The 27,532-nt window shown below is 39.9% G+C and overlaps 1 protein-coding gene across 2 annotated transcripts; it reads right to left on the reverse strand.

Annotated features, from left to right (window-relative positions):
- Positions 1 to 938: 938 nt before the first annotated feature.
- On the reverse strand, positions 939 to 26,050 carry LOC148850330 (putative calcium-binding protein CML13). 2 transcript variants are annotated; one of them, XM_088943802.1, is made up of 8 exons: positions 25,559 to 25,893; positions 25,263 to 25,462; positions 5,380 to 5,497; positions 5,251 to 5,287; positions 5,137 to 5,164; positions 2,544 to 2,696; positions 2,360 to 2,462; positions 939 to 1,325 (listed from the first exon to the last, which is right to left on the reverse strand). In XM_088943802.1, the coding sequence occupies exons 2-8, from the start codon at positions 25,263 to 25,265 to the stop codon at positions 1,261 to 1,263; spliced, it is 507 nt and encodes a 168-aa protein (XP_088799928.1). In that variant the 5' UTR covers positions 25,266 to 25,462; positions 25,559 to 25,893; the 3' UTR covers positions 939 to 1,260. The 2 variants fall into 2 exon arrangements, with proteins under 2 accessions (XP_088799928.1, XP_088799927.1); XM_088943801.1 differs by having other exon boundaries at positions 25,263 to 26,050.
- Between the last annotated feature and the right edge of the window lie 1,482 nt (positions 26,051 to 27,532).

The following is a 27,532-nucleotide window of genomic DNA, read 5'->3' on the forward strand; positions in this document are numbered from 1 at the left end:
GGGGTGAGATTCACCCTATTTTGATTGTTTAATTGTTTTAAACGAGTCGCATTTATTGATAATCTTACTCTAAACTTCAAGGAGAAATACAAGCTGTGCTAAATAAGTCTTTACAATTTATTCAAGGTTCAAAATATCGATACGTATCGACCAATACATATTGTGCCAATGGCTTCCCGATACGCCCCTACAGGGGGGTGTATTGGGGTCCTGATCGGTTCAGGGGGTGGAGGAGCGCCTTAAACCGGCCCTCCTAAACCGATTTTGAAAAAAAAAAAGCAAAAAAAAACACTATCAATATCGCCCGATATGCCCCTACTGGCATATCGGACATATCGATATTTTGAACCTTGAGTAGCCTTAAACCGGCCCTCCTAAACGGATTTTGGAAAAAAAAGCAAAAAAAAAAACACTCAATATCGCCCGATATGCCCCTACTGGCATATCAGACACGTCGACCAATACATATCGTGCCAATGGCTGCCCGATATGCCCCTACAAGGGGGTGTATTGGGGTTCTGATCGGTTCAGGGGGTGGAGGAGCCTTAAACCGGCCCTCCTAAACCGATTTTGAAAAAAAAGCAAAAAAAAAAAAACACTATCAATATCGCTCGATATGCCCCTACTGGCATATCAGACATATCGATATTTTGAACCTTGAGTTTACCATCTACATCCAGCATCTAGTCCTGAAGTACAGTGTAACTTGGATTGGCTGGGAAAAACAATTAACCCAACCTAAGCCGAACCCAAGGTACCATACGCAAGTACTGAATCAAGTTAAGTAGGGCCGATAATGAACAACTCCAGATTAGGTTGGGTTGAGCACCTCCAGCTTGGCATTCACCAGCGTCTCCAATCATCCAAGGAACCAAATTCTGCCACGCCTGGTCGCACTAGTAACAATCATAGCAACTGGGCCAATGGAGACCAGGGTATTGGATAATTTATCATTCCTAAGGAGTCAATATCCAAAATAATGTCTGGAGTCTGGACATAGAACAAAAACCACCTCTCACAGAACTCATTACGACAAAATGTATATCCAAATAGAGAAACACTGTACAAAAGATGGTAATAGAAACAAACTAAATTAACCACATTGCAAATGTAAATGGCCAACCAAATGGGAGAATATATGAAACTGTAATTTCATTCTGGAGGGTCTTTTGTTAGGCTCTGAATTCTGAAAATTTGAGTATGCATCTGTCAGAATTCCATTGAGATTGCCAATATTGCATAGATTTTGAAATTCGACCTTTAATGCCCATAAGTAGTTCTCTTCATCATCCTGATGAACTCCTCAGAATTGACTTCACCATCACCTGTGCATTTCAGTGGAATTAAAGTAAGCAAAGTAAATAATGAAATGGCCTGCAAGGAGTCGAGAAAAACCATAGCAATATCAAAGAAGAAAAAGAAGTTGCAAAACCTTGTTAAAATTTTATAAAAGGACAGAGTTGGTGTTCATAGAGGATGCACCAGAAGGCCATGTATTGCCTACACAGCTACACTTCCCTGTGCTAGCTTCCAGACGACATTTTCTCAAAAGAGCTTATTCAAAGGGCCAGAAAGGATTTTGTATGTTGGATAGTTTGATAATACTATTAGGCTCAGTTTGGGAAGAGTGCAAATACAAATATGTTCAGTGCAAAACCTTGTATACGGTATTTCTATACCTTATATTTGCATTGTACATATTTGTATTTTGCACTCTTCCCAAACTAATGGCAAAGGGATTGGGCTCCATTTCTAATAAAATCTAGTACTTCAGTGGCTTATTCTTGGCAGGTGATGGATTAGCAAGTCAACCTAATGCTGAAAGATTTATGAGCAACAGACCTGTTTCATGGACAAGATGGTGTGTGCTAGCAAACTTGGTGCCTTACTGAAGTTCATGCACAAACAGGTGGATCCATTCTGGACTATGTTCCTGTATGGTTTAAAATAGGCTGGGAACTAAACAAGGGCAACCTAAACTTTTCCAAAAATATTTGTAGCCTACAATATACAGGTACCCATACACGGGGTGCTATCTTGTGTGCAACATTGCAATTTTTAATGTGATTTCCACATCTGACATTTTGCCCATCCATGTCCTGGTCGCACTCTGGGTATCATAGTTTGAAGCATTCTCAGCAGGCGTTCTCAAGATTTTAGAAGGGAAAAAAACCAGATATTGGTCTTCTATTTCAAAATGTAAACATGAATTATGCAATGGAGAAGAAATGTAACAAGAAAACCAGTTAATATTAGAGACCCATACACTTCCATCAATATCATGAGAAAGCCTAGTCCAAAATAAAAAATATACAAGAGAATAAAATGATCAACTTAAATGCTGAAAGAGGTAACTTACGATCACGGTCTGCTTCCTCTACCATGTCACGTATCTCTTTGTCACTAAAATTCAAATTCAGCTCCTTTGCTATATGCTTAATGTCTGCTTCAGATATCTTTCCCTGCACTTTGATCGGTACAAATTAGCTAGAAATAAGAAAGGAAAAGGACAGTTTTAGTCTTTGAGGTCTGAGGCACTTCACATTTTTATCTTGGTCAATAATGTGAAAAGCTTTCATTAGCTCCTCCTTGGTATCCCTTTCTCCTATCTTGGCTGTCATCATGTGCACAAATTCATCAAAATCAATAGCACCACTGCCATCCTTGTCAACATCTGCTATCATTTGCTCAATTTGCTGGAATAACAGATGGTTCTACTGTTAGTAATTATAGTTTTAACAATAACAATTAGGAAGAAAGAACAACAAGTGATACTGAAACTGATAATGAGAGGACTATCAATCAAATTGAAGGGAATCTTTTCTTAATTTAAGTTTGAGCAAATGATGAACATGTCAACAATGTCAAGTTGCATTTAAGGCTGCTTGTTTTGATCATGTTAGACAATTAAATTCAAACAAAATGGCTGACCAAGATTCAATTAGGTAAAAATGAAAAGAAAAAAAAAATCTGTAGATACATCAAGGCAAGATAAATGATTTCAAATCCAATCATGCATAGTAAAAAACTGCATTTTTTCCGAGGCAAATAATTTTGTATGTAGATTTGGGTTGAATCACAATCTGAAGGTTGAGAAAAAAGCATCTCTAAATAATTAATGAGCTCATCCTTGTGCTGCATCCTGTGATATCCTACAATATAAGCACTGAAACACAATCAACTATGTGAATATATTGAAGGATAGCCTTTTAATTGCAAAAAGAATTTGAATGCTTAAACAAAAATCATAATGACCTTACCTTTACCATTCCCTCAATAGTTATTATTTGGTCCATGAAGACTGTCAAATAACTGGGATCTAGAGAGCTCGCACTGAGTCACCGGTTCAATGTCCAGTCTAAGTCTGACAACAGTGATTTTGCCCAAGTATGATCTAAATAGTAGATGTTGTTTCAGCAACCTAGATATTGTTTAGTTTTCCAAGATGTGAGTTATAATTGCTACTACACTAAAGTGTGTAGAACCACTCGTGTGTGTCTCTGGGCCGGACATCAGCGATGCAATGCCTCTGCAGTCTGCATCCAAGGGCACGAAACTACCCATGTCACAGCTCTGAAAAAGGTTTCTTCCAGAGTACCTCAACTCACATTTCTCACCCTCTTGCTACAGATGATCAGACTGATAGTACACCCTGAATTCTCACCAGTCACCAGTTGCTGACATTTAATTTCGAGAAAAGTAAAGCAAATTTTGGTTTGCCCTTAACTCTATTATTCCCTTATTGGTAGTGTAAAATATATCTCCCCTTGGCCGTCTTCTGGCTCATCAAGATGTGTACCAGAAGGAATCAATAGTGTTGACTATTGAAGGAAGCTAATATAATCCTGTAATTGCTGCAAGATAAGGAATTAAACTTGGTTTCCACAGATTATTCTTCTACTGGAATACCAAGACACCCATTTTGGTATTTTGAGAAATCCCCATTTTGGAAGCTTGATTTCAAGATTTATCGAAAAATAGAGAGATCTTTGAGAAATAAGTGCTCTGTCTTAAGAAAAAAATCCCCAAGGGTACACGACTTAACTCTCTTAATTCTAAGTATTTGAGGTCAACCACATGAATCCTGTCCCACCATTTTGCTCTATCAGGTGCATTGGAGTAATAAAAACCCAAGGGTTTGAGTGGAAAATTGTGAGAGAGCTCTGGATCACTGAACATCAATTGGCACCAGTGTCATAGGTAAGCACCGAAAGATATTTTTCCAAAAAACGATACCAAACAGTCTATGTCTACCAAAGAGAGTTTTTCACAGTTCCTCGGTTTGTCAAAATATACTGCTGTTTGATCTTTTACAATATCAAAATTCCCTTAGTAGGCATTGATGGATTGGAGATGAAGGTAACATGGCAGTAAAAAATCATCTTTGGTGCATGCCCATTGTTGCCTCTTCATTTGTTCACATGAAAAAAAATAGTGTGGGATATTGGGCTGAGCTCAAGTTAGGTGCTCCATGTCAGATCCAGCTGAAATTTTTAGTTGCTGGCCAAGAATACAGGGTGGTATTAAGACTAAGATTTTATGGACCTGTATTCCCTTTGTTGTTTGCTGGGAGATCTGGAAGGAAAGAAACAGAAGAATTTTTTAGGAGAAAAAGAAAAGATTGGAGGAGGCAGTGGCTGTTATCAGTTCAACAGTTATTGGTTGAGTATTGCTTCTTCCAGATTTCATGGGCTGAAGAAAGAAGACTTTGGTGCTGATTTCTGGACTTCTCTGAATTCATAAAAGGAATTCTGATGTCTGTGTTTTTTGTTTCTGAAAGCTTTTCTTTTTGTGGTTTCTGTTTTGCTTCACTTCTAATCAGGTGGGGGTGACCTCTTGTCACCTAGTTATGATGTACTTTCTTTTTTAGCAATAAAATTTTCTTTATTTATCTTCAAAAAATAAAAAGTTAATATGCACATAAACTCCTCAACATGAGCCTTAAAAGGAAACTGGTATTCCCCCAGCACTTCGACAAACAAGCCTTATGATCACATACATTGTAGTTGTGATGAACAAGGAGTCTACTCAATCCAGAAATATTCAATAGGATCTCCCAGCTATGTTCTTACCTTAGCATCAATATATTCAATAACTTAGCACTTAAATGATAAAATAACCAGGTGCAAGTGGTACCTCTTCTGTCATTTCAAACCCCAGGGCCCTGCACAAAAATTATAATGTTGATATTGCACAACCTGTCAAATTAGTAGTTTGTAGCTGTAGGATGTGTAGTAGAGTCATTCATACCTCATGGCAACATTCAACTCTTTGGCATCAATGGTGCCTTCAAAAAGTAGGAAACAATTAACAAAGTAATCAATTTAGTTTGAAAAATTGAATATGTAACAATTTACATGGTAAGAATGATTATATTACCTGAGCCATCAGTATCAAATAGCTCAAATGCTTCCTTTATCTCTTGCCTCTTCTGTTGAGTTAATCCATGATGGCGCCCTCTAGGCTTTTCTATCCTAGCTCCTCTATAAAGGCTTGCCTGACAAGGAAGTACAAATTCAGTAAATTAGTTAAATGTTTTCATGAAAAGTTATCTTTAATAACATAAACATATGCAGATTGCTGGTGACTTGGACCCCCCCCCCCCTGAAGGATTTTTAAAACTAAATTTTGATGGAAGTAGCCTTGGTAATCCAGGTCCGTCTGGTATAGGTTGAGTCCTCAGAAACGATGCTCGGATAATTGTCTTTTCTCAGGTCTGCTGGGAATTGAAGACTCTTTAAGGGCTGAATTACTAGTGGCTGTTCAAGGAGTGCAGATAGCAAATCAGCTTGGAGTGGAGTCCCTACTGATGGAAGGGGACTCAAAAGTGGTAGTGTGGTGGTTGAAGGATTCAGATTCTGTTATGTGGTCCTATAGGAATGAAAAAAAGAGATTCAAGTGGTTCACACAGAACATGAACATAAGCATTCAATGGGTGGGAAGGAAAGCAAATGCTTTGGCTGATTGTTTAGCCAAGCAAGGGGTTAATAGGGAGCATTTGTTTTGGGCTCAGTTGTAAGTTGTAACTTGCTTTTTGTATTATCCTATGTCTTTTTGGAGAGGATGCAGCTTGTGCCTCTCTTAGGGATGCTTGTATTGCTTTGACCTTTTGGTTAATAAAGTTTTCTTCACTGATAAAAAAAAAGACTTAAAAATATACCAATCTTCATGAACATCTTGGAATAAAAACTTAGTTAGCATAATGACTTAAAATTATATTCAATTTTTATGGTCAACTTGCAATAAATACTTGGGTAGCACATTAAGTAAGAAAATTACAAAGAATAAAGAAATTTCAGGAAGAACAATTCTACATAACTGGTAAAATTAGCTACAGAAAAAAGTTCTAATTAATAGTATTATTAACATGATCTAAAAGCTCTATTTTAGATTCTAGATCAGATAAAAGTCTCTTCCCGTGTTAATATCTAATGAAGAAAATTCATTAGTGGGGAAAACTCCCTAAAAGTTTGGAAAGGGTTATAATTCCAAGCATTTATTTCTAGGAAGTGACTTTTGCCATTTTGTATAGCCAATAACACCCACAAAAGAAGTAAATAAATAAATAAATAAAGGACAGAGAACTGGCCTCAGCTGCAACCAGCTTGATTTGGAAAAATTGTGAGAAGTCCAACAAATGATCTATGGTAGCATGTTTGAAAATGATTGGGACCTGTGAAAGGTTCTTCTATTTATAGTCTTGAAGGTGCTGTGATACACTTATACCAGGAACCAAGCACTTGTAGGGGGAAGTTACTCATATGCTCTCCATGGTGATGAACAGGTATGCTCCATCTTAGTAGGAATTTTTTATTTAGGGTCCTTCACATTTGGGCAACAACTTTCCCCGGGTACATTGGTTGATAATATTCAAAATTTTTTTACTTTGTAGCAGGGGACCTAGGTTTTCCATCTTGAAAGGGTAATCTTAATCTGATCCATTCATTTTTTTTTTAAGATAAATAAAGAAGAAAATTTATTAAGATAACAACCAGCAAATAATACATGTGACAAGGCATCACCCGAAAATCCCAAAATAAACCAGCCCACCCCAATTCTCAGACAAGCCTTCAAACAAATCAAAACCAATGAGCTCAAAATCCTATCACATATGTTGTAAGGCTTATTTAGTTGTTACTTTATAGTTACTGTTAGTAGGCCGACTTCTTAAGATACTGTCAGTTAGTTACTTGTCTTTTTTTTCTTATTAGTTTGGTTCTAGGGTGTGCTGCCAGGGGCATACTTGTAATTTATATTCTTTTTATTAAGTTAATATAAATAGAAAACTGGCGGCAGCCAGTAGTATCTTTTTCCTCTCAATCGTATCTCCCTTTTCTTCTCTTTCTCTCTCTCTCTCTCTCTCTTTCTCTCTTTCTCTCTCACTCTCCATGAATCATTACATGGTATCAAAGCAGGTTTTCTGGGCTGTAAAAGACCTACGATCCCTCCTGTTTTGAGCAAGGTTTCCTTCTTTAAAAATCTTGGACGTGGAAGACAGGGAAACCCTAGTAGGTTACTGGCGGAAACCCTAGCAGATTTCTGGCGGCACTTCCTGTGTTTTTTCCTTGGTCGTAATACCAAGGAAACCCTAGTCGGAGAAGGGCGATGCTGATACAGACTCCCTTCCTTCTCTGTTCAATGCTGTGAAGTTGATTTCAGGTTAGCACCTTCGTACAAGTGCTGAACAGGTGTGTTCTTTGTTTGTCTTCTTTGGCCGATGATGTGTAGGGCTTATTCCTTGGTTATATATATATTGGTTTGGATGTTGGACTGTTAGACTGTATGAACTGCAGTCGGACTGATAGTAATGTCTGCCTTGGTTGTGTTGAACTGATTACCGGGCTGGTTTAATGACTGGTTGTGTTGACTGAACCAACTCAGAGTTGATTTCAGCAGTGTCTTGTTCTCTTCCTCATCCTAGAAGTAAATTCCTTGAGGGTTGGTATTTTGTTTGTGGCTGCTGTGTAGTTGTGTGGTGTCTGGACTGTTTTTCAGTAGTATTCGATGGCAAATTATGAATCAACTTCATCGGGGGTTACACCAACCCGCATCACAGCGGGTATGGGAGGTGAAAACATGATTTTTCCCATGCCAATTACCCTTTAAATGGTCTGAACTACCTGGAGTGGGCTAAGAGCGTAAAACTCTATGTAACGGCAAGGGGTAAAGCTGGTTACATTAATGGAAGGGTGAAAGAACCCAAGGGTGAGACAGCTGAACATGATAGGTGGGACCAAGAAAACAGTATGGTGATGTCTTGGCTCCTCGCAGCCATGGAACCTGATGTGAAGAACTTTATGTGGGCAGACACTGCTAGTGAGATCTGGGAACAGGCCAAAACTACCTATTCTGAGCAAAGGCATTATGCCAAGGTTTACCAGTTACAAGCTGAATCTTCAACCTGTAAACAGGGAAACCGTAGTTTGTCTTCATATTATTCACCCCTTACCTCCATATGGAAAGAATTGGATCATTATCAGGCTATAGAGTGGAAACATGATGATGATGCTAAGGCCTACAGGAAGCTAGTCTCTCAACAACGTGTGTTTGCCTTCTTGTTGGGACTAAACCCTGCATATGAACCGTTGAGGGTTCAGATCCTAGGAAGCAAAGAGTTGCCGACAGTTCACGAGGTATACTCCCTTGTTCAATCGGAAGAAAGCAGGCGGAATGTAATGGTTACAGCTGAGAGGGAGCAACAAGTTGCTTTGGCTGCAATGAATAATAACTCCACGGGGAAGAAAAGTGACACTAAGAAGACTGATGATAAAGATAAGTTGTCTTGTACCCACTGTCGGCGTTCACGACATACACATGACACTTGTTGGGACATCCACGGGAAACCCAAGTGGGCAGTGAAGAATCAAGAATAGGGTAAAGGTCAAGGTCAAAAGAAAGTGAACACAACACAGAATGCAACACATGTGGCAACCCAAGATACTCAGGTTGCCGGTAGTACCCGAGACCACCCTAATAAGTCTGACCCCAAGGAAGATATAATGAATTCCTTCAGAGAGCACCTGGAATCTTATGGTAGGGCTTTGCGACAAATGGACAACTCATTGGTACTCCCTCTACTTCATTTGCATCTACTTCAGGTAATACAGCTTCTACATTCCATGTCACTCCCACGGATTCCCCTTGGACCATTGACTCATGGGCCTCCAACCACATGACCGGTAAGGCGAACTTGTTTCAGTCTTATAGCCTTTTGTCAGGAAGGGATAGAGTGAGACTTGCAGATGGTTCTTTTTCCTCCATTGCAGGCCAATGATCAATATCTCCTCCCCATGGCCTTAACCTGAATTGTGTATTGCATGTCCCTCAACTTCCTATAAATTTGCTTTCAATTAATAGCATTACAAGCTCTTTAAACTTTAGTGTAACCTTTTTTGCTGACTCATGTGTTTTCCAGGACCTAACTTTTGGGAGGACAATTGGTAGAGGGAGTCTAGTGGATGGTCTCTACATTCTTGACAACAAAGCTAGTCTCTCAGTGTCATCCTCAGAGTCACATAGTCAGTCAAATAAGAATCAAATTTTTTTTTGTGGCATAGTTGTTTAGGTCATGCTTCTTTCAAAATAATAAAGTCTTTGTTTCCGGTTTTATTTAAGTCATGTTCAGTGTCAGGGTTCCAGTGTTAAACGTGTCAGTTGAGCAAACAATGTAGAACAACTTTTCACTCAAGTAATAAAAGATCAAATATTCATTTTCATGTTGTGTATTCTGATGTATGGGGGCCTACCAATGTAATCTCTGAGGATGGATATAAGTACTTTATCACATTGATCGATGATTACTCTCGCTATACATGGGTAATTCCTATGCGTAGTAGAGACGAAGTTCCAAAGATTGTGCAAGACTTCCAGAGGATGGTATTTACACAGTTCCTTGTTGAAATACAAATCTTCCAATCCGAAAATGCAAAAGAATACTTTCATGGGGAGCTCAATGAGTTCTTTGTCTCCCACGGATCTATTCATAGGAACTCATGTGCCAGAACACCACAACAAAATGGTGTTGCAGAAAGAAAAAACAGACACCTCCTTGAGGTAGATCGCGGGATGATGTTACACATGAATGTTCCAAAAAGGCTTTGGGAGGATGCTATACTTGTAGCTGCTTATGTCATCAATCACATGTCCTCCAAAGTGCTGAACTACATGGCCCTTCATCAGTTATTGTACCCCCAGTCTCCTTTATTTTCCATTCCCATGAGAGTCTTTGGTTGTCATGCCTTTGTCCATGATTTATCTCCATCTTGAGGTAAGTTAGACCCTCGGTCCATTCCTTGTGTCTTTTTGGGGTATCCCTCATCTCAAAAGGGGTATCGATGCTTTGATCCCGTTAGTCGTAAGTTTTTTGTGTCTATGGATGTGTCCTTCTTTGAGTTTGAGCCATTCTTCCCTGCTTCTCCTCAGGGGGTGAGTAGTAGTGTGGAAGAGGAGAAGCAGGTTCAGGTATCTCTTCCTTCTATTCCGGACCTTGCTCCCTTCCGTGTCTTCCAACGTACACGTCGTAGAGATCAGTAGTGTGATAGAGATATAGAGCAGCCAAACACTGAGCAACCAACGCCATTAGACTCCCAAGAGGTAAGTCCACTCCCTAACCCTACTCCTACTGTGGATGACCTTGACATTCCTATTGCCCAACGAAAGGGAGTCAGGTCATGCACTACCAAACACCCCATTACCCATTTTGTCTCCTATGATCACATTTCCCCCTCATACCGAGCCTTCCTATCAGCAGTTGATTGCATCACTGTTCCCAGAAATGTTGCAGAAGCCTTAAAATGCCCTGAATGGATAGGTGCCATGAAGGAGGAGATTAATGCTCTTCACAAAAATCAAACTTGGGAATTGGTGTATCTTCCAAAGGGGAAAGACCTCGTGGGGTGTAAATGGGTGTTCACGGTTAAGCACAAGGCAGATGGAACAGTTGAAAGGTACAAAGCAAGATTAGTAGCCAAAGGGTAGACACAAGTATACAAGGTTGACTATGATGAGACTTTTGCTCCAATAGCTAAGAATAACTCAATTAGGGTTCTCTTGTCCTTAGCTACTAATCTTGACTGGGAATTGCATCAACTGAACATAAAGAATGCTTTTCTGAATGGTGACTTAGAGGAGGAAGTATACATGGTTCAACCCCCTGGATTATGTGCCAAGGGAAGTGAAAGTAAAGTGTGCAAGCTGCGAAAGTCTCTTTATGGCTTAAAACAGTCTCCCGGAGCCTGGTTCAGTAAGTTTCACATGGCAGTTCAACAGATGGACTTCAAACAATGTCAGTCTGATTATACACTTTTTGTGAAGAGATGTCAAGAACAGGTTGCTGTATTGATAGTGTATGTGGATGATATCATCATAAAAGGAAGTTGGAGCTCAGAGATACAGAACTTGAAACAATTCCTTGCATCTAAATTTGAAGTGAAAGATCTAGGTCCCCTGAAGTATTTCCTTGGGATTGAAGTTGCCCGCTCAAAAAATGGTATCTTTATCTCTCAAAGGAAATACACCCTTGATCTATTACAGAATACTGGCAAATTAGGTGCAAGGCCGACAGATACTCCCATAGATGTTGACCACAAGTTAGGTGACTCTGTTGGTGAACCTTTGAAAGATGTGAAACGGTTCCAAAGGTTAGTGGGAAAGCTGATTTATTTGTCCATGACCCGTCCAGACATTGCCTATTCCGTTGGGGTCCTAAGCCAGTTCATGCACTCTCCTAAGAAACCACACATGGAGGCAGTAGAAAGAGTTCTTAGATACTTGAAGAAATATCCCGGAACAGGCCTACTATTCAGTAAACACAATCATCTAAAGGTGAAAATCTTTACAGATGTTGATTGGGCAGGAGCTATGGATGACAGAAAGTCCACAAGTGGGTATTGCACATTTGCGGGAGGAAATCTAGTGACCTAGAAAAGCAAGAAACAAAGTGTGTGGTAGCAAGGTCAAGCGCTGAAGCTGAATATAGAGCTATGGCACATGGGGTGGCTGAAGTCCTTTGGCTAAAGAATCTTCTAGGGGAGCTTGGAGTTGTTGTTCATAGTCCTATGTCCCTTTACTATGACAACAAGGCTGCAATAAACATTGCCAGCAACCCTATCCTACATGAGAGGACCAAGCACATTGAGGTGGACAAACACTTCATAAGGGAAAAATTGGAAAAAAGGGAAATTTGCATCCCTTATGTCAACTCCAAGGAACAACTTGCTGATGTCCTCACAAAGGGGCTTCCATACTCGTGGCACAATGAGTTATGTGACAAGTTGGGCATGATAGACATATTCAGCCCAACTTGAGGGGGAGTGTTGTAAGGCTTATTTAATTGTTACTTTATAGTTATTGTTAGTAGGCTGACTTCTTAAGATATTGTCAGTTAGTTACTTGTCTTTTTTTTCTTATTAGTTTGGTTCTAGGGTGTGCCGCCAGGGGCATACTTGTAATTTCTATTCTTTTTATTAAGTTAATATAAATAGAAAACTGGCGGCAGCCAGTAGTATCTTTTTCCTCTCAATCGTATCTCCCTTTTCTTCTCTTTCTCTCTCTCTCTTTCTCTCCCACTCTCCATGAATCATTACAACATACAAGACCCGAACCAAAACCAGAACCCCTACCTAAAACTTATATCCCAACTTTCCAAAACCAAACAACCAGACACCCAACCAAACCCCATCCCAACTGCATATCTCACACCCTTCCTTCAAGACCTTCATCAGTACATCAGTAAGAATCAGAACCTCTTTTTTCCACTTCATAATTCCTGTTGTCTTCTTGACCCTTTATTTATAGCAATTCCAAATAGATCACCCTTTAATCTAGCAAAAACCTTTGAAACTGTCACATTTCGGTTCTTATTCTGGTGCTTAAATCTCTTCACCGCATTAGGAAGGATCTATTGTTAATCCTTTCCAACTTTAAGACAGCATTCATCTCAAAAACTTGTTCTGTCAAGCCCTCTTCCTTCTCCACTTCATAGGTAGAACCACAAGCCTCAGAAATCGGAAAATCCATCCCATTCCTCAATAAAACTCCATCTGATGCTTCTTCCGCTTTCTTACAGGCATTCCTTGCAAATTCCTCTCCACCTAAGAAAAATAGTCCCAACAATTTACTTACCTACACCTCTTTGTTGATGACCATCTCCAAATCAGTTTTTTTTTCCAATCTTATGTGTTTCGTCTATCAAAATCTCACCTCCCTCGCCTTCTGCTTCCTCTTCACATTCTTTCTCAAGAGGTTTCATTCTGTAAGCTCTTTTTCTCTGGTAAATCTTCGTTTTCTTCGCCCCAAGCTCATTCACTTCCTCCCTATCAATTGCTTCTTCATTAAACCCCTCATTTCCTGCTTCTTCTCCAACTGATCCTTCTCCTCATCATCGTCATACCTTTTCCTTAAATTTCTCACCCTTTCAGCTCTCTTCTTTCCTTCCGAACTCCCCATACTGATTATCTTTCTATATGTGACAAACTCCCCTTTCCTTTTCCTTCTATCCTCCCCAACCAGTCACTGGTTGTTGCCAACATTAGGTGACTTATACCCAAATTCTGTTGCACAGGCCATTCTTTTTTGACCAATCTCCAAATTCTGTTGCTTGAATCCTTCCTTCATCAATATCATGGTGCTTCCCTCTTCACCGAGGGGTTACAGGACTGCTTTCTGCAAGAGGATATCTAAACTTAGAGGAAGAACTGTCACTCCTCCAAAGACCAATGAGTATGGTGCCACTCAAGTCTGAATCTACATGTAGTTCCATATGTCCAAATTCCTTGGGCAGCAGTGTTGCAAGGACTCTCCTAAATGGACAATGTGTCCATGTTGGAAACGCGCCAAGTCCAACACTCCACAGACTCTTGAGGAGACTTCTATGTAAAATTTCCTTTTTTTTATCTCCTAGCTTATTGACATAAATGAACAGCTAATGTAAAAGATGACTGCCATTTTTCATATAAAATGTTACTTAGTAACAACATTTGATATGAATTACTTTTTAGCAGGTATATGATGTTAGAATTAAAAAAAAAAATCAACTACTTAATAGTGTATACTATTCCATATGTGCCTATGAATCCATGTTTTCTTGTCTTGCCAAGTCAGACTCTTCTACACACGTCAGATTCTAACTCCGATGTCCATGTCAATGCAACATTGTTGGGGAGCCACTTATGCCACTTTTTATTGTTTTCTTCATTTTCATGATTTTGCATAAAGTTTCATTGATAGATTCTACTAGTCCATTTGCAGCATTTTTGTTTTGAGAAAAGGTAACTATTATATTCAAAAGGGGTGAAAGGGGGAGCCACTTATGCCACTTTTTATTGTTTTCTTCATCTTCATGATTTTGCATAAAGTTTCATTTATAGATTCTACTAGTCCATTTGCAGCATTTTTGTTTTGAGAAAAGGTAAGGGGGGGGGGGGGGGGGGGGGGGGGGGATGTACAGAGGATGTACAAACAAACCATCAGGATTTCACAATGAAAAACCACCCCACTTAAGGGGGGAAACATGTTAGCACTATACAAAAAAATTCTATCCACCCCAGGTCTAGCCAAAAGATCCACAATTGAGTTCAGCTCCCTTGGAACCCATCTAAAGCCACAATGTCGAGAAGAGGTTATTTCAGAAATCTCATTGAGGAAATGACCCAACCTCCAAGGGCCCTTTTTTTGGATGGGAGGCCCAATTAATAACATTTCTGGAATCCCCCTCAATGAGAACAGAATTCAGCTGCAGAGATCTAACAGTTCTCAGACCCATCATCAAGGCTCTGATTTCAGCTTCTGAAGCATCTACAGCACTAACTGGGCCACTGTAAGTCCAAATCACAGAACCCTCTCTGTTTAGAATAACTCCCCTGGAAGAAGATCTACAACTGCCATCAAACCTCAGTAAGAAATATTGATCTGGCCTTGGAGTGCTGGAGTGTCCAGGCTGATTGTCAACATGGGAGGAGTGAATGATCTCTAATAAATTCCTTTCAAGATCAGAATAGCTGAAACCTTTGAACTGATCAGAGGTGAGAAGCCAGGAAAAAAATGGAAGAAAAAAACTTCTTTCTCTAATGGATTCCGTCCTAGAAAAGTTGTCAAAAATTCTCTTGTTATGTTCATCCCAAATACACCACATGATAGCATGTGTTAAGGCTCTCCAAAAGATTTTACCTCTTGAACCCATTTTGCAAGAAGGCCACTGATTATAGAAGCTTGCCACACTATTGAGAGGAACCCAACGGAGACTAGAACCAAACATCATATCAAGGAAGAATTTCCAAAAAGTACGAGCCAGCTCACAATTAATTAGCATAAGTACTTGATAAGTATTTTGACAACTGTCAAAAGTAGGTTTTAATCTTTTTCAAGGGTGGGCTGAGGCCTGAGGGTATTTTAAGGGACAGGTGTCAAAAAAAATTTTCAAGTGCTCATTAAACGTGCTTACAAAATTGTGCTTACCTGATTCGAACTGACTGAAATCCTAATCTTCTTTGTATCATGTCACAACAGAACGAGCCACCACACTTTTGGTGACTTTGCATTCGACTCTGAGTTGAGTTAGTCGTCTTCCCCACTGAAATTGTAATGTTAAATCAAATGTTACTCTCGTGAATAGGGATTGATCTAGGCACTAGGCAAGCTTTTTGTGATCTGACCCGAATCCTTGCACAAGACAAATACTTCAAGGATCTAGTATTGCTAAGAATAAATTCGAGCCCACCACAGGAGTTACTGATAAGTTCGAAGGTTGGCCTAGACCACAAGGGGAAAGGAAGGCCCCAAATTTCTAACCAGCCGTCAAAGTTTAGGTCTTCTTCTTGAGTATTCACCAACGGCCACCATCTTGAGATGGAGACCTTCTTACTATAAAATGTAAATAATCAGGGTAGCCCTGTTAGGAAACTGGTTTTAGAAATATATTGAGGAGCCAAAGAGCCTATGGAGGAGAATGATAGAATCTAAATTTGGGGTAAGGGATATGAAATGGGAACTTGCAAGGTTCAAAGTATCGGTACACCTAATACGTGTGTATCGGTACACCTGGTACACCTGAGTCCACTGATGACGAAAGCTGAGTCAACCATTGACGAATCTTGAGCACGCTGCCGCTGTTTAGCTTTCTCCGATGGCCACCCAAATGGAGGGTGTTCTTTGTCATGCTGTCCCCTTGGTCGAACAAAAATCTTTCGTGATAGAATCCAAATCTTTCGACTTCTTTGCAAATCCCAAATCATCAGAAGATTTCTGTTGCATTACTGAAAGGGGTAAAGGTTTTTGGTCCCATTTAACACTCTCGACGGATGAAGCCTCAGAACTTCTATCCTTTCTGCTTCATTCTCTAGAGGAAAGATCTCCTACCGACCAAAAAACTTTTTCCTAAGCAAGGTGAGAGTGGCCTGGGTTGGAAAACTTTCACAACCTACCTTTCACCGCTTTTAGCCCCTAAGTGAGAAAGACCACCAAACCCTCTTTGGGATCCCTTTCCTTTGCCAGAGACAAACTTCAATCATATTGTTCACTCTGGCGGTGGAAGCTTTGTGAACGTCAAGCACACCACCAACCCTTTTGGCATCTAGAAGTTAGCCTTCATCTGTGAGAAACATTCCAGCCTCTCTTGGGCAGATGTGGAACGTGGATTGATGGCTAATCTCCATGTCTTCAACCTTCCTCTCAAACATTCCATCCTCTCTTTGCAAACTCTGATTCTCAGTCCATTTGCAATATTATATGACAATATATATACTCATTGACCTAACCACAATTAGGGCAGCTCATTGGATGATAACAAGGCAGGAGTTTGAAGGGGTATGCATGGATGCAATCATAGTAGGATGGAAAACTGTGGTTAGTAATACCACCATAAGCAGCACAACAGGTAGTACAAGAATGGGAAGCTCCAGATTGTAGCTCCACCAAGCTCAATTTTGATGGATGTTCTTTGAGCATCCTGGACCAATCAGGTATGGAGAGTTGATTTGGAATCGAGTCAATTCTCCAAGGGCTAAAACTTGGTTGATTGAGATGAAGGGGGAGGTGGACTGGTGAGAGTTGTTTACAAGTATTAGGGTGTGAATAGGACTGCCATATCATCATCTTTTAAGAAGAAGATGATGTGGGACATGTGGCATGGGAATCTGGAATTAAATCAGAAAGGCCTTAGCTTAAGCAGGCTTTCAAATATGACCTGAGCAGATTTAGGTTTTTAATTTATAAATAATGTATATTAGTACCTCTTTCTATGTATTATAAATTTATAATACTTCATATTATTTTAAGTATAACATATACTTTTTATATTTTACATATTCAAAATTTCAGAGCCCAGAAGACCAGCCCGACTGGATCCATGACCATCCTACTCCCATTTAGTGTGCCACACACTCCCACTGGACCTCTTGCATTACTCCAGGTCCAGGTATCCATTCTTGGGCTATGTACCTCATATGCATTCCATCAATTGTTCACTTATAGAGTGTGTACTCCCACATAATGAACTCCATAGTTTTTTTTTAAGTAAAATGTATTGTTTTCAAAGGGGAGAACCCCATGTACAAGTATACTGTACATATTTTTGTTGTGCTTTTTTATGGAATGCCCAAGTTAGTTTGATATTTAGACCCATGGGGCATGTGAACCATCAGCGTCCACCCAATGATGGTTGAAGAATCACCTTCCACCTCAGACTCTCTCAAAGCCCAAATGGTAGAGTTCTCAGCACAAAGTGGCTTGAATGAACCATAATGCATTTGCCCCTATGGTAGATAAAAACTCCTCCAACTCTTAAGGGCCTTGCTTCATTAGAGATCAGACACTGGTATCAAGCTTAATAACTTATCCTATCAATGCAAAGGTTCCTTCCATATTGAGGAACTTCAAAGAATATGCCAATCTATGACAATAATCAATATAAAAACCTCTTAATCCTTTATGTTGAGATTGAGCTGAATTTATGTTACCTGGCCCAGCTTTGTTTTATTTTTATTTACTTAATTCCGTTAAGAAGCTTTTGGGCCTTAGACCCATTAGTTTATGTAAGTTAAGTTGTGACTGTTCAGCTACTTCAAGTAGCCAACCTACTAAGGGTATCATTGTACTTTTCTATTCTTTTATAAAGTATATAAATCAAAGGGGGGCGGCGAGATCTATTCAACTATGGCGACATCCCATTCTTTCCTCTTCTTCTAGCTGAAACTCTTCAACTTCTTCTTCTTTTCTTCACAAAGATCACACTAAAACAACTTTCAGCAACTTCTACTTGGTATCAGAGCAGGCTGAAGGTTTCTTGAGCTGCTCCATCATGCATACCTAGATTGGCCAACTGCATGGTGAGGTGAGAGACTGATCGAAGACCTCAGGTAAGCCCAATTTTTGGATTTTTTGGTGGATCTGTTTTACCTTGTAGCTGGTCTAGGGTTTCCCACCAAATTCAGGAAGAACTGAAGAAAGGGGGAGAGTCTTGGTTTTGTAAGACTCTTCAATTTTGACCTAGGAAGTGGCACCCTAGTTTTTTTGGGTTTCTTGGAGTTTTCTGAAGGGGGTGATTCAGGTTCCACCTGTTTTGGAGGCCTCTGGAGGGAGTGGCTGCTTCTTCTCTCTCTTGTCCCGCTCTCGCAAAAAAGGAATCTTTTGTGGGAGGTGCATCTAGGGTACTAGAAGGGTGCCTGTGGTGCCTGAAGGAGATTATTTCATATTTTTTCATCTTAAAGTGGTTTTCTAACCCTTTTTTGGGAATAATGGAGGGTCACAAAGCTGAAAACAAACCGATGAGTGAAATGGGACAAGGGAGAGGAGGTGTCAGAGACCTTTTCGGGGCTGAGACCATCACTACAGTTAAATTAGATGGTACAAACTATTTAGAATGGTCACAATCTGAAAAGATGGCCATTGGTGCTCGTGGGAAGTTGGGGTATATCACTGGTGAGGAAGTGAAACCTGAGACTAACTACTCCCAGTGGGTACAAGAAAATTATATGGTAATGACTTGGCTGTGCAATTGTCCCATATAAGTAAAAATTTTCTATGGGCTAATACAACTAAGGAAATTTGGGATGGGGTTGCAAAAACCTATTCACAGAGTGAGAACGTTGCTAGGGCCTACCAATTGAGAAACCAGGTTATTGCTACTAGACAGAGAGATAAACCTATTGCTACTTATTTTTCAGCCCTTAAAACCCTATGGCAGGAGATTAACCACTTGGAGACTGTGGTTCGGGAAAGTAGTAAGGATGTAGCAACCAAGTAGAAGCTCTTAGAGAAGAATAAAGTCTTTGAATTTCTTGATGGCCTTAATCCTAAGTATGACATTGCAAGGCAACATATCCTTTCCAGAGATGGTGTTACTCTCTCTCAGGCATATGCCTTTGTATCAGGAGAAGAGTAGGAGGAATGTGATGATGAAGCATTCGGGCCTTGAGTAGTCGGCTATGGTTAGTACTATGAAACCTAAACAGAGTGGAGACAAGGGTGGAAATGAAATCAAGAAGGAAGATAAGAAGGACCTGATCTGTGACTACTATAAGAAGCCTAAACACACGAGAGATACCTGCTGGAAGCTTCACCCCCACCTTGTGCCGAATAGACTCAAAAACAAGAAGGGAAATGTGAACATGGCAGTAATTGGTGACTTACCTAGACCTCCTACTACAGCTACTTGAAGTTTGTTGTAGCTGCAGCAGTGAGGGCCAAGCTTGAGAGATATGGGTTGTTACTTAGTTAGCGAGATACAGTCAGCCCTAATCCGTTATTAGGTGGACAGCTAGGGTACAGGTGGTTCTGTGGTGGACATTCTACTTCTTTTGCCTATACAGGTAGTTCACATGCCTCTGCAAATTGTTTTTACTACAGGTAAGGAGGGACCTCCTTGGATTTTAGATTTTGGAGCCTCAGAGCATATGACCCATATTTCCACAATTTTCTCCTCTTACCAACTTTGCTCTGGCAGAGATAGAGTTTCCACAGCTGATGGATCTCATGTTCCCATTGCTGGGAAGGGATCTATCAAGATAACCGATTCCATTTCCCTACCCTCTGTCCTTCATGTACCCAAATTAAGTACTAACTTGCTATATGTTAGTAGTTTGACCAAGAATTTGAATTGCTCAATGATTTTTTCTCCTGGCCATTGTGTTTTGCAAGATCTGGTTTCAAAGAGGATGATTGGGAGTGGTCGTGAGGTGAATGGAATTTACCTTCTAGATGCGCTTCCTAGTCATCAGAGTCATCATGTTAGTAGGGATTTTGATTCAGAGTTTGTGGGTCAGATTATGCTTTGGCATAATCGGTTGGGACATTTGTCTTTTTCTTCTTTGTGTTTCTTATTTCCAAAGTTATTTAAGTCTGTTAATTTGTCTAGCTTAGAGTGTGAAGGTTGTCAACCTGGAAAACATTGTAGACATTCCTTTAAAGCTAGTAATAAAAGATGTTCATCTGCTTTTGATGTTATTCATATTGATGTGTGGGGACCATACCATGTTCCTTCTATGGGTGGCTACCGATACTTTCTTTTATTTGTGGATGATTTTTCTCGGTATTCTTGGATTTACTTGATGAGATCCCGTGATGAGGTGCGATCCTTGGTTCGACAATTTCATCAGATGGTGCTAACACAGTTTGGGGTATGAGTGAAAGTGTTCAAGTCAGACAATGCCAAGGAATATTTTGAGAAGAACCTTACTTCATATCTATCAGAGTATGGAGTAATTCATCAGAGCAGTTATTCTTACACTCCACAGCAAAATGGTGTAGCAGAAAGGAAGAACAGATACATTGTTGAGATTGCGAGGAGCAAGATGATAACACCTACTGTTCTAGTTCGATTTTGGGGTGATGCAGTTCTCACAGCAATCTTTCTGATTAATAGGGTGCCTTCTCATGTTCATGGATATAGCACCCTATTCAGCCTCCTTTTTCCTGAGGGGGAGATGTTCCACATTCCTCTCAAGGTTTTTTGTTGTGTTTGCTTTGCATATGTTCTTGGTCCTCACTGCTCGAAGCTTGATCCGAAGGCAAAGAAGTGTGTTTTCCTTGGGTATGCAGAAAATCAGAAAGGACACTGTTGCTATGATCCGGTCTTTGGGAGTCAGTACGTTACTATGGATGTCACCTTTTTTAAGTCCACAACTTTCTTCCAGAAGGGTTCTTCTCAGGGGGAGTGTTTTGGGGAAGGAAGTGAACAGTCTATTCCTCTTCTGAGTGAGCAATCTATTCCTCTTCCGGTTCAGTCCTTAAGTCCACTCTTGTGTCTGACTTTCCTATATCTAATCCTCCTATGTCACCTACTTTACCACCTCCCTTGCATCTTGTTTCTCACGACAACGCCTTCGTCTTCACAGAGAGGTTGATTCCACAACAGAAGAACCCACATCACTTCCTATTGGCTCCTTTGAGACTCCAGATTCGGCTGACACTGACTCAAGTATTCCTCTTGCTCCCTTTGATGTTTTAGTTCCTATTGATTCCACTAATCCCATTACAAATGACCTTGACCTTCCTATTGCGCTCAGAAAAGGGAAGAGAAAGTGTAATGCTCATTGCATCTCACAATATCTCTCCTACAATGGACTTTCTCCTTATTGAGCCTTCCTTTCTTCCCTCGACTCCGTGTCTATACCCAAGGGGGTCAGTGAGGCTCTCTCCAAACCTGAGTGGAAGACAACTATGTAGGAAGAAATGGAAGCTTTAGTTAAAAATCAGACATGGGAGATTGTGGATCTTCCAAAAGGCAATGACACAGTTGGATGCAAATGGGTTTATACAGTCAAATACAAGGCAGATGGAAGTATAGAAAGGTACAAGGAAAGACTAGTTGCAAAAGGATACACTCAAACCTATGGCATTGACTACTTAGAGACTTTTGCACCAATTGCAAAAATGAACTCTGTTCGGATCCTTCTCTCTTGTTGCTACATACTTTTGACCCCTTTTCCAGCTTGATGTGAAAAATGCCTTTCTTAATGGGGACCTGCAAGAAGAAGTATATATGGATCTCCCTGTTGGTTTCTATAGTGATGCTGAAAAGAGAAAGGTATGAAGATTGAAGATGTCTCTTTATGGTTTGAAACAGTCACCCAGAGCATGGTTTGATAGGTTCAGAAAGGCCTTGATTGCTTTTGGCTATACTCAGACTCAATCAGACCATACTTTATTTGTGAAGCGGAGAGGGTCCCTTGTGTCAGTTCTGATAGTTTATGTGGATGACATTGTAGTTACAGGAAATGACCCGAGTGAGGTTGATAGTTTGAAGAAGAATCTCCACAGAGAATTTGAAATTAAGGATCTTGGGGAGCTGAGGTATTTCTTGGGCATTGAGGTAGCGAGATCAAAGCATGGCATCTTTATCTCACAGAGGAAGTATGTTCTGGACCTTTTACAAGAGACAGGGAAACTTGGGACAAAGGCAACTAGTACCCATATTGATTAGAATCACAGAATTAATGCATCAAAAGGTGAGTTGGTGAAGGACGTTGTGAGATATCAGAAACTAGTGGGGCGGTTGTTATATTTATGTATGACAAAACCAGACATCTCTTATGCAATGAGTGTGGTGAGTCAATACATGCATGCCCCACGAGTTCAGCATTGGGAGTATGTTGACAGGATTCTTACTTATTTGAAGGGACACCCAAGTAGAGGTATACTATTTGTTGACCATGGACAGTTGAAGCTAGAGGCTTACACAGATGCTGATTGGGCTGGATGCCTAGATGACAGGAGATCTACATCAGGAGTCTACACTCTTGTTGGAGGCAATCTAGTTTCTTGGAAAAGTAAGAAACAAACGATTGTGGCAAGATCAAGTGCAGAAGCTGAATGCATAGCCATGACACATGGAGTTTTAGAGCTTCTCTGGATCCAGTCCTTGTTAGGAGAATTTGGTATTGAGGTAGAAGAACCTATGATGTTGTACTATAATAATCAGGCTGCAATTAACATTGCTCACAACCCAGTTTAGCATGACAGGACAAAGCACATTGAAGTGGATAGACATATTATAAGAGAAAGAGTGACTTCAGGGGAAGTTTGTCTTCCATACATTGCTTCTGATTTGCAACTTGCTGATGTTCTTACAAAAGGTGTTGCAAGAAACAAGCTGGAGCATGATCTACGCAAATTGGGAATGCGTGACATCTACTCCCAACTTGAGGGGGTGTATTGAGATTGGGCCGAATTTATGTTATCTGGCCCAACTTTGTTTTACTTTTATTTACTTAATTCAGTTAGGAAGTTATTGGGCCTTAGGCACATTAGTTTATGTTAAGTTAAGTTGTAACTGTTCAGCTACTTCAAGTAGCCGACCTACTAAGGGTATCATTGTACTTTTCTATTCTTTTTATAAAGTACATAAATCAAGGGGGGGGGGGCGGGGGGCGGCCAGATCTATTCAATTCTGGCGACATCCCATTCTTTTCTTTTTCTTGCTGAAACTCTTCAACTTCTTCTTTTCTTCACAAAGATCACACTAAAACAACTTTCAGCAACTTCTACTCTTTATTGTAAAAATCAGATAGGCAACTCTGATAGTAATCAAGTCAAGAACAAAGCTTTCACTTATGAACTTATTAGAAAAAATTGTATTCTGTCTTCTTAGCTGCCCCTCAAAATAGAAACTTGAACACTCCTCCACATGATCTTGCCTCTCCTAGCATGAGGTGAAAGAAAACCAGGCTTCAACAGGCTTAGAACATTAACAAGGGGCTGAAATAGGGCCAAATATCCCTACATAATCTCAACTTCTTTAAGGCATGCACTATGCACTTGGTAATCCAATGTTTTCAAACCATCACTGATCTAGATGGACAAACCACTGACCAGACAGCTGATCGGGTCCAGATTCTTTTATGGTTTGATTGTTACAATGGGCAAACCACCAGGTTGATCCATTGAACCAGTAATCCAGACAACTTTCTGGTTCAACATCCAGGTTACTTTTAAACATTGTTCTAGCCTTCAGGCAACCCTTAAGATTAAGGTTATTATAATGCAAACTAGCTTGTCTCCAGACTCTCCACCAAAATTGACACTGTTTCTTTCAAATGCTACCAGTAATCTTTTTTTTTTTTTTTTTTGATTGGTAATTCTAATTTCTACCAGTTAACTTATGGAGTGGATTTTGGGTTTAAAGGATTTTTCTGGTTAACAGTTAGACAAATTTTGTCTATAGATGACTTACTACTTTGGATGTGGAGTGTGGCATGCAGTATGCTTGAAGGGTTGCAGGTTTGTTTTTGGGATCTAAGGTTCTCTTTGGACAGCTCTATACTCAAAATATTATAAACGAAATCCTTTCTGGTTGCTGATAAAAGAAAACATGGAAACCCAACACTGGTTAAGTTCCACTTGTGTCCATTTATTTTCTACTACCCAGTTGATTATCTCCATAAGAATACTACTGCATGCTTCTTCTAAAATACTAAAGACCATGATCAGATCATTTGTCTTCTCTCAAAAATGTGTATCAATTGTTCCACAGTATAGTGTACATAAGTGTATGCTGTCTTTAGCCTTCAAAAAAAAAAAGTGTATGCTGTCTTTCATTTCTGGAGCATTTATACTTTACAACCTAAGTACCAATCATAATTTCTCACAATTATAAATATGGAGGAATACTCTATAGTATAATTTCATATTGTTTTGGTTCTAGTTCCCATGGTTCTTTTTTTTTTTGTTTCTTTAGCTTTTACCAAAGCCATTTCGAATTTCTTTTTATTTTAGTTCTGCCTAAATTGAGATAAAGTTTTCCTTTTACTAATGGATTCTTGAACTCTAATTATCCTTTATCCTTTTTCAAATAGTTATTCTTACTTCCATGCCAAAGAGAAAACCCTCCTACAAGGACAACCCATTTCTTTCACGCATTGTGTTAAATTTCATCGAAGGTATAACTCATAAAAAAAAAAAATCATCGAAGGTATACAGTACAAAACTCCGTTTAGCTAAAAAAATACCTAATAATATCGAGCAAGATACCATATGAGTTCAAGCGAACTCTGTTTCCAACAGATTCTGAACCAAATCCAGGAGATCCAATTTTGATGAGTTTTAAAAATTAAACGAAGATTATTATAAATTTGCAATAGCCATTTTCATTTACAGACTGCAAAGAACAAAACTCAAACAGAAAAGTTCTCAGAGGAACATTTTATAGCCTATCCACATGATTCAAACAAAGGCAAAGAAATATCAGAGATTGATTGATATCGAGAAAAAAAAAAAGCAAGAATTGCTTGAACAATAGAAACAGAAAAACAAAATTAATCTGAAAAATTTACCATGATATCGGGGTTGCTCTCTCTAGGGAGCTGAGAACGTGCGTACTGTGCAGTTGTTTCACACGCTTTCAGCTAATCAGCTTCCTTCTCTCTCCGTCTTCTGGTTTGGCTTTCGAAGTCTCCTGTTCTTCATTTGTAAAATATCAAGAGTCTAAACTCGCTGTCTCGCTCGAGGCGAATCGGACCGTCGGAGTGGACATCTGAAGAAGATTACGTGTAATTCGCATACAACAAGGTATCAATATCAGCCACTGATAAATGGAGCTAATAACGAGATGGACGGTCTGAATTGGTACCACTATTCCTCCAGTGGTTGAAAAAGGGCCGTATAACGGATAGGCGTAGGTGTAGATGTAGATTCACACGACACACGTACAATATACAGGATATTCGTTGGAACAAAGAGACTGTAGACGACGATGAAACGAGTCAAACGACGACGACTGACGGGTTTGTCGCCTCTATTGCTGATTAAAATCTGAATATATAATACCAGAGACCCCCCCCCCCCCTCATGAACTGGTAAGCATATTCCTCGACTTCCTGATTAAGGAGAAAAGAATCTACCTGCAACTGCATACTTCTTTCTTGACAAATTCTCTCGTTTCTTGGATTGGTGATGGGAAACATCAGTGAAATAAATCATGGCGGGATGTGCTTTTTGGATGTACTGCAATCCCATTAGTGAATTAGTTAGTTAATTAGTAATTTATTGCTACCTTGGGAAACGATTAATTTTCTATATTTCAAAGCAATCCATATGTTAATTCTGCTTGAATTCTTTGATTAGCATCTTATTTGGGATACAGTTGCTACATAATGTTGGACTTGTATGCAGCTTTCTAATTAATTTAAATTGCTATTTTTTGCAACTGTGCATATTTATATTTATTAATTTATTTTTGTTACTATTTTTAATTTTTGTTGATGCTGGGTGCTGGGTTTTATTCATCTCAAAGTGAATATATGTTCAAATGTCACTGTGGGTAATCATTCTTTGTTGATTATGTTCTTCCTGTTTTGATATTTGTGAAACCAAACTGGCGAACGTCAACAAAATCTTCTCAAGTCTCACGGAAGTTTTCATGAGAAAAAAAAAAACATCTTTGTTTTGAATGGGGTAAACTGTAATACCCTTCTCTCTGTTCTTTTGAATATCAAGGGCCATTTATCTTTTTTGATTTAATATCCCCTCATGCAAAGGAAAAAATGGAAAGGTGGGAATAATTGTTTTCCATCTGATTTTGGCCTGCAAATGAATTTTGAAGCTTCCTCTTACTGTTCAAGGTTGGCCAAGTACACCAAACCATTCTCAATTTTCTTTCTGATGTAGCGCGATCTGGTCACTCCTTCCGGATGACAGCTCGGATGTCGGGCTGGTGAGGTCGCTTGGTCGAGCCGCAAGAGAAGAGTTACCAGAGTACCCGGGCTGGTGAGGTCGCCTAGTCAAGGTGCAAGAGAAGAGTTACCAGAGTACCCGGGTTGCTTTACTTGGGGAGGTCACTTCGATGCTTAAGCCAGCAAAGAGTTGTGAGAGCTAGAGAGCGAGAATGCTAGAGTTCTTGAGAGCTAAATCGCGCGTACCTTTTTTGAGTAATGGAATGCCTTTACGTAGCGTATCCGAGATCACCGGCCCATCTGGTTCAGAGGTGGTTTCATGCCCAGAGGCAGACTTCACGTAAAGTGATAACGCTTACCCGGTTGCCTCCGAAGCGGGCGGGACGGGAGTCAGTTCTGTCAACGTGGTGATGTGAGCCCGGAGGAGTCGAAGACAATAACCCGCTTGTGAAGGAGGTTGCTCGTAACATCGCGTAGTTTGCTAATTGGGCCTCGGTCAAGTCGGCGGAGGTGAGTCGCCTCTTACACCGACTTGACACTTTTTGGGGCGTCCACCAATCGGCCTAGTGAGGTGGGGTCGAGGAGGTCAAGATGGGTGTGATGCGTCGAAAGTGCTCCGGAAGTTGATGCTGACATGGCATTGAGGTGTCCTTTGATGGTTATGTGGTGCCATGTGTCACGATGTCATTGGAGGGCGAAATCACCCCCTCATCACTTTCTATCTTGCTTTTCTTCTTTCTTGTGTGTACATCAGTGCATGTGTTCTCTGTGTTAAATTGGGGTCATGATTAGTGCTTGATTGTTATCGAAACTCTAATTTTTTGACTTATTTCATCACCAATCAAGTAATCCTACCTTCTTTTACTCCCTTTAGTTCTTTTGCTGTCCAAACCACAGAGAATATCCTTCAGTCCCCCTTGGTTGATTCCCAA

The sequence above is a fragment of the Nelumbo lutea genome, chromosome 5, assembly GCF_056320005.1.
Source record: "Nelumbo lutea isolate HS-2025 chromosome 5, American lotus-T2T, whole genome shotgun sequence".
NCBI lineage: Eukaryota > Viridiplantae > Streptophyta > Magnoliopsida > Proteales > Nelumbonaceae > Nelumbo > Nelumbo lutea.